Here is a 12,893-nt window from a genome sequence, read left to right on the forward strand (position 1 = left end):
CTAAAACCAGTATGCTGATCAATGTAATCTATTTAGGACTTCAAAATCCTGTAGACAATATCATCAGTCTGAAGTATAAGCAATATCTCTGTATCATAATGCATTTCATTAAATAGAAATTTTCAGAAGCAGAAAACTTGTTCATAATACATACATGAACATAACTTCCCAGATAAATTAAAAAAAAAAAAAAAACAACAAACAAACAAAAACAAACAAACAAAAAAAAAAACCACAACAAAAACCCAACACCTGAAAGCACAGAATCAGGTCTCTAAAATAAGCAGCTTCCTCCTTCAGCTTACTGTCCATTACACTCAGTAACATCAGCACCATGCTCAAACTCAGCATTCTCTTCCCCTTGCAAGTCTATCACAATTCCATTGATACATGATTTACTGGCAACTGCTTCTGATTCCACTCTGAATTCATTACCACCAACTTCAGATCCCAGCTTCAGGACATCCCCAGCTAGTCCCTTTTCCAACATGCGAAAGTGGGCAAAGGAAAGGTAGGATTTTAAAAGGATTTTATGACAATGCTGTCAGTCGCACATTCACAGGCACAAATGAAGTGTGTTACCTTTGTAGTCATCCATCTCTTGTTCTTCTTAGTACTGCTACAGCTAAAGGTCTCTCTGCACACCATGAAGAAGGGCCAGAATTGTGTCTGGCACAATAATAGCAAAGTATGCTAAATAAATACTACAGAAACATCCAGACTGAAAAACCCTTGTTCATATAACCATGAAATTTGATAAAGGTATTTAAAAATATTCACCACTGTTCTCATTTCTTAGAGCATAACCTTAGGTCTACTGACATTTCATGGTCTGTTAATACAGAACACTTTAAATATAGAAAGGTACACGTTATCTGCTAAAGACTATGCAGACTCATGCTCATAGTGTACAAATAAAAGATTGTTTAATGGTACAAACTATAAAATCAAATCTTCAAGGATGCTTCCAAGTTAAGCATTTTAAAAATTACTGCAAGACATAACCTGTGTCTTTCAATGTTATAATCAGGAGGTATTAAATCAATGCACAAGCACAGGACAGGGGATACAAATAAATACCATTTGCTTAAGACTTCCTTCTTAAGCATAAGAAGTGGTCCCAAGTTTATCTCATAGGTTACTGAAAATACAAAGACTTGGAAAGGTTTCTTTTGTATTTTGTGACCTTTCTTTTCATCCTTAAAACAATTTTACTGCCTCAGTCAATACTAAGCTTCCATACGCATGATTCCCACATCCATAATGCAAAAATGCATCCAGGTGGTGTTTGCTATTCACTGTTCCCAACTTTGTACACACTGACAAGCAACAAGGATATGGTCTGGAAAGTTGTAACTTTGTACACACCGTGCAGATTACTCTAGAGAACCACTGATTTCCTTATTAAATAGCAAGCCATTATCTAGTTTGCCAACTAAACATCCCTTATTTTTTTCTTAAAATCTGGACTCCCATGTGAAAACATAAAACCAGCATATATAAACCAGTAGGCTAATTATCAAACACATGAAAGTAAGAGAGTTCTAGAGCTACAATTACCCAGCATTAATAAAACATTAATTTATCATGTACCTTTATTCCTGTAAGCTACCCACTACACCCTCTCCACAGGGCTTGGCCTATCACCTCAAAAGCCTGCCTAGCTTCAAAGAGTGGCCACTAAAAAAAGGCAAAAGGAAACAAAGAAAAAAAAAGACATTTATGTGGAGAAGTGAAAGTTTTCCCTCAAGAATTCAAAATGAAAGCTAAGAATTTCTGAAATTCAGACTTTTCTATAGAAATGGTCCCAAACCATCTAAAGTATCCCAACTCTCCGTCACATGAATCTTGGAAAGAAGAAGTTCTATTTTAGTGAAAAGCAATACAAAGCGCTCTTGATACTAGTTTTAAACTCTGGAAAGCCCACATGAAAAAACGTTTCTATTAAAAAGTGAGTAAAAGAGACATGAGGTTATTTTCAACTTAGCTTTTTTTCCCCTTTTTCTACTAAATCCTAGATGGGTGGCTTCAGACATAGATGCTTCAATTTAAATGAAAAAAAAAAAAAAGAAGAAAAAAAGAAAAATTACACACCTTTAAGCAACAGAAACATCAATACAATTATTTGTTGGGTTTTTTCTCCACTATTTTGCACTCAAACAAAAATTACTCCCAGCTGGTGGCAGAGTTATGATGATTTGTTAATGGAGTTCAACAATTACATTTATCTCATTAATTACTTCGATAGACTGAGAGGAGTGGTGTGCCTGCTCACTAAGTAGGCAGAAAGAAAAAGAAGTTAGAAAGTGAAGGATCTGGAACATAACAATATTTGGAGGGTAATATCTTCTGATACTTCTCGACTTGAACATCAGCTGTTAGAGCTCTGCTATAATACAAAGTACTTACAATCCAGCTACTTCCCACTTCAGAACTTTGAGGTCTTTTACTTTCGATCTCTATAATTTTGTACAGAAATCTCAGCTGACACCTCCTGTATTTTGGGAGGTTCTACACGTAAGGTGGATCAGCGTCACCGGTCAGAGAACACAAACACAGCTCAGCCAATGTCTGACTTATGATACCTAAGGCACCTACATACTGCACACGAGGGATACCGAAGTACAAGGGAAGGACCTGTAGAGGCCGTATCAGAGTGCTGGCGTATGACATAGAAGTGATTTTGGAAAAATAATGTAATATTTGGCACTTTCCGTCATCGAAAGTCAAGAAAGGGAAAGCAAAAACTTTATCATCACAAGCAGTTTCCAAAAGGCGGTTAGGGCGCAGGTGTTTTTCGGGGCACAGCCAGGCGCTGCCGGAGCCGGCGAAAGTCCCACCGGCGTGTTGGAGGCACAAGGCCAGAACGGCGGATAGCAGGTCCGTACTCCTCAGTATTTCACACGTTGAGAACCGGCACACTGACAGGGGACATTCAGTCATGGCTACGGACGCGCTTGCGGCACTGCCACCCCACCGACGGACGGAGGGGACGGGAGGCTCCCTCCGCGCTGCCCCCCGCCCCGGCCCGAGACCCTCACTCTCTCCTACGAAACGTCTTTAGCAGCTCACAGAGACCCTCTACCGTAGCTCGGCGGGAGCCTGGTCTCCGCGGGACCTCCGCAAACTTCATGCGTGTTCTACCTAGATGTTGGTCTCGACAGCTCACAACACACAGCAACCAAACTCGCAAAGTCGGGCTATTCTGGAGCCGAAACCAGGTCGATCGCTCCCCGTTCTCCGCAGCGTCAAGACCTTGGGCAAGGTACTAAACCGCGACACCTGGAGCCGACACCGCGCCTTCCCCCCCAGCAGCCTCCAACTTCCCTGCAAAGCGTCGGGAATTCACCTTTCATCGGCACGAGCCCGAGCCGCTCTCCGCGGAGACCCGCAGCGAGCGGCACCCCTGCCCCGCCGCGCAGAGCCAGCGTCCGGCCCCTCGGCTCCACACAGGCAGCCGCCGACCCACAAACTTTTCCGCGCCGCCGGTCGAGGCAGCGCCCGCACCCGCCGCCCCGCGCCCCGGCACCGACCCGGCGCCCGCGGGTGAACGCCGCCCCCCGCGGGCCGCTCCGCGCCTCTCCGCGCCGCGCGTGGGCACCCCCGGCCCCGCTCCTACCGTGCGGGGGGCAAGTGAGGGAGGGAGCGAAGAGGTGGCAGTTACCGGCGAGCGAGCGCCCTTCTTGCAGAGCGGTCCCCTGAAGACGCCTTTGATGCCGCGGTAGTGCCCGTTGCTGAGGTGCCGGGAGCTGATGACCAGGTAGCACGCCATGCGGGCCCCCCGGGCGGGCAAGCGGGGGGGAAAGCAGGCCGGCTCCTCCTCCTCGGCGGCGGCGGCTCGACCCCCGCCAGAGCAGAAGCCCGCATGAAGGAGCGGGCGGAACCGCAGCAGCGATCTCCCCCCTCCCGTCTCATCCAGCGGCCGGGTTAGCGCTGCCAGCAGCGGGATGCACTGAAGGCGGCGGCAGCAGCAGCGGCGGCTGCCAGAGCACATCTGAGGGAGCGCGGAGGCCAGTCCGCATGCTGCTCCGCGGGGAGGAGACGGGCCCGAGAAGAAGGGCAGAGCGCAACTTGCACGGTCCGCCGCTACTATGGCCCCTTCCCTCCCTCTTCCTCTTCCTCAGACCAGGCCACCGGCTGCCGGCATCTGGAGGGGAGTTTCTCCACGGCGGCTCGGGTGGCGACAGCTCCCCATGGCTCTGCCCTCCGCCGGGTTGGGTGGTGGATGCAGCTGGCCACCGCGCACAGCCCTCGCCGCTCCGGCCCTCCCGTGCCGCCGCTGCAGCCGGCGCCGCCGCGCCTCGCCTCACCTCCGCGGCGGGGGGGGATAGAGGAGGATGGGGGGGCGGTGCGTGGTGCGAGGGGGGCGGAGGAGGGGTAGGGCTGGCTGGCTGGCTGGCAGGCGGGGGGGGAACGGGACGCTGCCTCTCGCCACTGCGGGGAGGGGAGAGGGCTGTTGGCCGGCGGATCCGGGCTGCGCGGGCCGGGGAAGGGAGGAAGGCGGCGGGGCGCGCTGGCCGCCCTCCTTCTCTTTACCCAACTTTCCCGCCTTCGATGGCGGGGATGTAATGTCCCTGCACCGTGTGTCTCTGGCTACGCTTCCCCCTTTGTCCCGCATCTCCTCGCGTGTCCCACCGCTGTCGCGCAGGTTGTACCCCGGCTGCAGCTATGGCCGTTCCCCGCCCTCACGGGCACGAAGCCAGACGGGGAACACCCCCCTGCTACCCTGCCGGGGACGAGAGCGGGCACCGTCCCTCCGCTGCCAGCCGCGGGCCGGGTTAACGGGAAGCGGTGCTGCTCCGGTTGCCGCTGCTGGCTGCAAGCGCAAAGTCTCCCAGGACCGAGGGGATGGCTGCTCGGACACCTCCCGGCCTGTGGCTGAGCTCGTCTCCATCGTCCTCCCTGAAAGCTCGTGATTTTAGGTGTGTGGTGTCATTTACGACCTAAATGATTTACACAGAATCGTAGGTGTGACACTCTCCCACCACTAAATAGCTGAAACAGGTTGCTCTTTTCCCTCTTCTTCTTGCAGGAGACCTGCGCGATGCGCCTTGGAGTTGCCCGGGTACTACTCGGCTTCTTTTCGTCAGCACAAGTGTCGTCTGTGCTCTGCTACTTACTAAGTCGATAAAAATAAATCAATAAAACACGCGGCTTTAGTAGCCCCCTGCAGATCACGCATTTCTTCGAAGTAGATTACTTTAAAGTGTAGATAAGAATTATTTCAGATTATTCATTTAATCCTGTAAAAGCCTGTTTTCAGATACTTAGTGAATGAAACTGATAAACCACACTCACTCTCATTTTAGCCTCTCAAGATAGCATTCTATGAACCTAACATAAATAAAATCTCACACAAGCCACCGAACTGTATAGATAAAAAGGTCATGACAAAACAAATGTCATTTTTATGGCTGTGTATGTAAAATAAAGCTGTACAGTCTTACTATATTAACATACAACATAAAATTTGATTATAGTTCTGTATATGTATATGTATAAAACTGAACAAATCTATTAGGTATTTTATTAATAAAAACATAATGTTATAAAGAAAAAAAAAGGCATCTGAACTTGAAATAAGGAAAGTTGGAAGTAACACACTAAAAACATCCTTATGTTAACCATAATACACTGTTTTACAATGTAAAGAACTGTGGGGTGAGGGTCAAATTAAGCTGGTAAAACCCAGGTGCAAAATAAGCAAAAGAACTTGGCTCTCTGCATAATGTGTGGTTGAACTGTGGGACTCCTTACTAAAGGGTCTCATGGATCACAGGTTAAACAGTCCCATGAATCAGTACAAACCAGGCTTTGGGGGTTGGGAGCAATAATGTGCCTGCAACACAAACTGGGAGGACTTTCCCAAAGTAAAAATTTACATTGGAAAGGGACTTTTGAGAAATTACCCTCATTACACATGTTAATTCAATGACAAAAATGAGCTTTTATGATTATTTCCTCCTGCAAGTCACATTTGTGTAATTGACTTGAAATTTATTCTTCTTGTCATATAATTTATCTGTTTTGTTAACTACTCATTCTTTCTGAAATAACTCCCATGCAATGCTAATAAAGATATAAGTACTCATTTCACTTTGACTTTTGGTCTGCACCTTGACTTTCTGACTCTGCACTGAATATGCAGTTCTGGAAGTAAAGACAACCACCTTCTTTTTTTCTGGCAATGCTTTCCGAAACTTTCCTTCTCTATGATGTACTTCTTGTTTCTCAGACAGAAAGAATTTACGCCCCATCTCAGCAACTTGCACAGAAGTCCCAGTTCCTTTTCTGTTTGAAGAGACATGGTAAATCCTTTGCTTCACGGAGCTAATGATGTTCTATTAGAAGGTGAGGGAAAGTGTACAGAAGACCCACACCACATACATGCTGTGGAAACGCATGTTTGCCTCTCGGAGCTACATGGACAGACTGGGCAGTCTGTCTTACCTGCAGAGGAGGTTCAGCACAAGCTGAAGCTTTGCAAGAGCTCCACTGTAGGCTAACGGACAGTACTTTCCTCCTTAAACTTTGAGAGTCTTCCACAGTTCATTTACTAAGATTGTTTGGAAGGGAAATTATTTGCCTCAGAGTGGACTGTACAGTATTCATTTTATCCTGCTGAGAAGGATGATGTGCTCAATTGACCCTGCTGTGAAAAGTAGAAGTCATTTTAGGCTCACTTCACTTTGCAAACTCAGGGGAATAGTTACTATGACCACCAATCTAATTTATAAACAATCTGTAGGACACAAACCTGAGAAAATGGGATTAAGAGTTGTCAAATGGAACGATTAGACATTAATTATAGCACTCCCTGAACATTCCTCCAAATCTCTGGAGATGCTGCACCTTCTCTTTCATCACAGGTCATGTGGAAATATGAGCCTTAACTATTTGTAGTTTCATCTGGGTCCAGTCCTTCACTACCTTAGAACTCATAATTTTCACCTGAGCAAGGTGGGTGTAAAATACTGTCTTTCATTATGCTTTCTTTGCAGAAGTCTTAGTGACTTTTCAGGATGCAAGGAAGTGGAGAAGCAGATCAGCTGTCACTAAGATATGATTATTAGAATAATAAAATGTTCTCCAGTTCATCTATGCTCTCAGTTTACACAAGTTTTTATAATTACTAAAGATTACTTACCATTTATTGCCTCCCCCCCCCCCCCAAAAAAAAAAAAAAGTCTATAGCATTTTCTAATTATTCTTTGTAGGGATTGTACTTATTGCACAATGTAGTGTCAAATTGAAATACCCAGGCTAGTTCTAAAGCTGCTAGTTCTGATATAAATATACTCTGAAGATCAGGCAGCAGAGAACCATATTAATGCAGTCACATTACATTTAATGGTTGAGCTAATTCATATGCTTTTTTTTGCAGTATTAGTACAGTTTAGACATACACCTAAAACATTTTCTACACTGTGAACTTTATTTAAATTGTAATTCAAGTATTGATCCTAATATGAGTTCCACTTGCAGAGTCCCTTATACTGATATTCTCTGCTATATAGGCAAAATGTACAGTTAGCATGATTCATGGGCTGCTAACCTTACTTTTTCTCACTGTGAATATGGGCTAGATCTCCTCAAAGTCCCCAGTCCTAAAATGTTTTCCACAATCCCCTTGCTATGCTCAGAAAGAGCAAGGACATCCTTCCCCATGCCTCCAGATACGAGAAAATTCAAAGAGTGCAAAGAGTCTTCTGGCACTACACCTCTACACATTTTACTTTAGCAATCAAACAAGAGGAGAGGGTGTGTAGACACACAGCTTGAATACTACTTCACAGTCTGATTATTCTCAAGTGAGTTAGTTTAACATGAGATGTTTTCCAATGAAGAAAAACCCAAGTGAGCCCTGCAGTAAGAACATACTCTAGTACTGATGTGAATTTGTACAAGCTGATTTTTGCAACCACTCTTCCTCACAGTACTGAATGAGTGAGATCAGTACTGAGTGAGATCAACAAGAGTGAGATCCTGACAAGACAATTCAGTTATAAAAACCCAAAGTGAGGTCCCTGACATGTAACAGGAATGTTTTAGTGTAGCTTTCCAGTATACGTTATCTTCAGACATAAAGGAGATTTTAAAGCTGTACATGAAGTCTTGGCGATATATGGAGATCTTTGGATTATAACTCCTTAAACTTCATCCACCCTCAGTTCCTCCTCTAACCCAACCTCTAACTTCTTTCCATTCTTGGAAATTCTTCCATTCTCTTCCCGTAACTACAGCTAATTCCTCAGGGTTAACATGAAAAGTGAATGAACTCCTGTACCACTTAAACTGGTGACAGGTTTTGGGGTCAGCAGAATCAGAGTTTCTCCAGAAGCTTTCAACTGTTAAGTGTGTTCACGCATGGTAACAAATTCTTGCAGAAGCCTGGAACATGCTATTAGATGTCCTATCATTCTACCGGAAGACATTAAATAATAACCTGGAAGAGTCTTAATTCTTTGTAAATTGGAACCATATAGTAGGAATAGTCTACATTTCTGTAGATCATATGAATGAATAAGTTTTAGCCTGAATGTTTGATTTGTTTTTCTCAGTGCAGCATATATTTTGGGGAAAATTTTGTTAAGTTTTATTCTTACTTAGAGTCCCTGCTGGATGTAAAAAGACAAGGCAAGCTGGTCTGTGTAAAGCTTCTATGTTTTGCTGTCAGTGAAACAGCAACTTCAAACCTCAGTTGTTGTTTCCCTAAATCTTAAAAGACACCAACTGCATTTTTTCCTGAAGTATTAGTAGTAGCTTCCTTCATTTTATGTTTTTATTTCATTAATTAATGTAGAATATTTTAGTTCTTCCCTGCTTTATTCCATTTGAAGTAAACATAATACTGCTTATCCTAACATTTTTAATCCCAGGTGGCCTCTTTTTATCTAAATAGTAGTTAAATTCCTCTCGTGAATCACTTATGTAAGCAGCCTTCTATTATCCAAAACTTGGATCTGTCAAGGTTTATACACTTGCAGCTAAGTTATTCTGCTCTCTAGTCCATGCAGAATCAATGACACCATTTTACTTTGAATGGAGTTTTTTGGAATGCCAAAGTGCTGAATAATCACTTTATAGTCTAAAGCATGCAATTAATTGTGTAGCCAGCAAATACAGCAGTCTTCATGATTATCAGACCAGAGTGCATGTGTATACATCAGTGAAGAGTGGTAAATCATGGCCTACTTTTCTCATAGGCTCATGCACCACTGGTTTTAAGTCATATAGTTGAACAAGAATGTCATTCAAATAATTTATCCTTACTCTAACTTTTCTTTGATACATGTCTTATGTGCTATTCAGCAACCTCTCAGCCTTGCTTTCTCTATCACTAAAAAAAGACAATGTAATGTTTCCTTCAGAGTTATTGTGAGAACTACTCAACAGTGTAACCATAGTCATAAAGGAGAATGCTAGGTATTGCTAAGTGATATTGGGAAAGACTGGTGATTTCATAATCAGTTTAAAATATAGAATCATAGAATAGTTAGGGTTGGAAAGGACCTTAAGATCATCTAGTTCCAGCCTGCCTGCCATAGGCAGAGACACCATACACTAAACCATGTCACCCAAGGCTCCATCCAACCTGGTCTCGAGCACTGCCAGGGATGAAGCATTCATATGTTCATTGGGCAGCCCGTTCCAGTGCCTCACCACACTCACAGTAAAGAACTTCTTCCTTATACCTAACCTAAACTTCACCTGTTCAAGTTTGAACCCTTTACCCCTTTTCCTGTCACTACAGTCCGTAATGAAGAGATCTAATGAAGATCCCGTATACAAGAAATCTATTTTCAGAAGGTTGCTGAACATGCCATTCATTTAAATTGTCAGTAACATAAATAGGACTTTAATCTTGCATTAAGAAAAGCTGAGCATTTCGAGAGTATGTGTCCAATGATGTAAAGATATGTTACATTTTCTATTCAGAAAACATATTCATTGTTTTCTCCTTGTTATTTATACTCTTTAGAATGGACATAGAAAGAACAATTGCAAGTAGTGACTGATATGAAAAGTACACAGCGGAGCTCGAATTCTGGTTTAGTAGTAAATCCTTCTTTTCAGGAAGATGATATATGAAAGAGATGAAGGTGTAGCACTGTTTTCATACACTTGCCAATTTATTATGCTTACATAAATATTTAATGTATCAATTTCTTTCTAAAGGAAGAATATGGTTTGCATTTCAAATCCTGTAGTTTTCTTATGTTTTCTTACTGCAAAATCCCACCAAAACTTTAATTACTTGCTGTACGTCCACAGGATAGGTGATTCAAGTTTTTCATTGCTCATTGATGTTCATCGCGCTGATCTCCTAGGGTTAGTACTGTATATGCTAGTGGCCTTAATATCTCAAGGGTGAGTAAAGTTATTGCATTTTATTATTAGGAACCAGAATTGAATATTAACTGGAGAAAATCTATATTAAAATTACTTTAAAAAGAATGTAAAGAGAAAGAATATACTGCTTAAGCTGTCCATAGATAGCCATGATATCCATAGATAGCCCGAGAGGCTGTCAGCATGTGCTTCAGCCAAACACGCATTAATTTCAATAAGCAACATAACCACACCTGTCAATCCATTTTCCTACTCACACTGTTTTCTTTCAAGCAGTGCTCCAAGGACAATCATAATTAGGCAGCCTAGGGACAGGAGAGGGTTCCCATTGCAAAGGAATGATGAAAGCAATTTCTATCGTGTATGTTTTTCCATTGGCAGAGTAAGGCTTATCCTTTCTCTTGGTATTATCTGCAATGGTAGTTCATCTTGCGTTGGCTCAAGGAACATACTTACATGTTTGCACTTGTTGTGTGATAACACACACAATATCTACAATGACTTTCATAGACAATTTCAGCTTGGCAAGTTAGTATTGCCCTTTTTGCCTTGTACCACAAAGTACCTATAGACTGTTAGCACATATATGAGAAGGAGTCACCTTCCTTTTTTCAAAGCGAAGGAGAATTCAGCTTGGGAAAAAAAGAGGCTTGAGAGGGAATGCTCGAGATGTCACACAAGTCGGATAAAGATCACTGACCTGGGAACTCTATACATTCTGGTCATAAGAAGGAAGTGACAAGTAGCTGCAGATAGTTTCTGTATGACTAGGGCCATTTAGTATAGTTCACTAAGCCCCTCCAGATAAAAAAATTACAAGGAGAAAGCAACTTTTTTGTGTGGCTTGAAAGAAATAAACAAATGTAAAGTCTGCTGAAGTACCAGCAATAAAATGCATTTTTATATACATATATATTATATAAATATATGTATATGTGTAATATCTGCATTGTTTTATATATGTATAAATGTGTCTGCTGTCCATATATTAATGGAATAATATAGAAATACATATTTAAATGCTTAAAATGTCAACACCTATACCAAGTTGTTTCCTATGCTGTTTTTCTTTTTCCCCACTTCAGCAAAGTGACAATTTTTTATATATTTTTTTTAGGAAACTCAATAGTAGGGAGGTGATTTAGCAGTCTTCAGCAAAACAGTGCAGAACTTGTGTCTGAGATGTTCACACCCATTAAACCACTAAGTACTACCTAAGCTATCTATCTCACATCTTCATTTTCTATGGAACTATTTATTATGCACTACCACAAGACCACCCTGTTAGTTCTGTATGTATCCTGTTGCCAGCATTTCATCATCTGTCCACGTTAAGACTTTGGTAGACAACCTTTAAAAAGACTTTACAAAGAAAGATACAAGAGGCACAGGAGAAATTTCAAACTGACAGCAGCATTTGTCAGCTGGTGTCCTCTGGAATTCAGATGTTTACTGAACAAGGGGTCCTTCATATTATTAGGCATCTATGAAGCAAAAGTTCATTTTAAGACTGACACCTGCATGCTGTCTCTGAAACAGAGAAGAGTACGAAGAGTTTTTTGAAGGTATTATGGACTAGTTTTGTTTCTTAATAGGTTGAAACATTTCAAGCATTCTGTAAATTCCATTCAAATCATTGCAAAATTTCCTTTTACCTCAAAGAAAATTGATAATAATGTAATGACCTACATTTCAGTGATAATTAATAATAAAGGAAATAAAAAGTAAAATCAAAAGGTGAAATTCACTCTCAAGTAAAAACCTAGCACATGAATTACAAAACTGTCTATCTCCCCCATCTTATCTCTTAAAATGTACTTAAGTGGTTCACGGGTTTGCTGGCATCTGCACAGGTGGAGATTTCATCTGATTTCATCCAAAGTATGGTATACTAGCAGCTCACTTTTCTGTGCAGAAATAAGAGAGATGTTTGTTTCAAATATAAATTTAGTCTCTATTTTTGCAGTTGTTTTTGTTCTAATTATAACAGTCTAATTTGTAAACAACACATGCTTAGGTTTTGACAGTGAATTCCTGATGAAACACAGAGTACAAATTTTAATTACATACAGTTCTAATACAGTGAGCACTGCAGCATTTCTGTCATCTTTGAAATGGTAACAAAACGTAAAAAAAAGTTTTTGAAATATGAGCATGAAGGTAATGAGATCAATAAATGTCAGCCAGAAAAAGTATTCACAACTCTAGAGACTCACTAACCTTTCTACAAATTCCAGAAATAATAGACTAGCTTGGATGAGGATTCTTTAACAATGAGAAACAGATACAATTATAAGGGGGAAGCAAGCCAAAGACTGCTGAATAATACCAAAAACATTGCCTTTTTAGGTAAATGAGAGAAAGCATTCAATATTTTTCCTTTCCTCCTGTGATGCTCACCAATGCACTTCTCTTTTCACCTTTGGATTTTGAGAGCAAAGTGTCATATAAACACATATGTAAACCTGGAGTTAAAATACGAAATATGACATAAAGTGCAGTGAGAGATAATGGTTTTCCAGACTGGTGGCCTGATCCTT

At 41.9% G+C, this 12,893-nt stretch overlaps 1 protein-coding gene across 1 annotated transcript in view; it reads right to left on the bottom strand.

Moving 5' to 3' along the window:
- ZNF804B (zinc finger protein 804B) overlaps positions 1-3,994 on the bottom strand; it is a 234,442-nt gene extending 230,448 nt beyond the window's left edge. The window contains exon 1 of the mRNA XM_065669244.1: positions 3,620-3,994. Within this exon, the coding sequence (XP_065525316.1) occupies positions 3,620-3,994 (375 nt within the window). The remainder of the gene's footprint in view (positions 1-3,619) is intronic.
- Positions 3,995-12,893: the final 8,899 nt, after the last annotated feature.

The sequence above is a fragment of the Lathamus discolor genome, chromosome 2 (assembly GCF_037157495.1).
Source record: "Lathamus discolor isolate bLatDis1 chromosome 2, bLatDis1.hap1, whole genome shotgun sequence".
Lineage (NCBI taxonomy): Eukaryota > Metazoa > Chordata > Aves > Psittaciformes > Psittacidae > Lathamus > Lathamus discolor.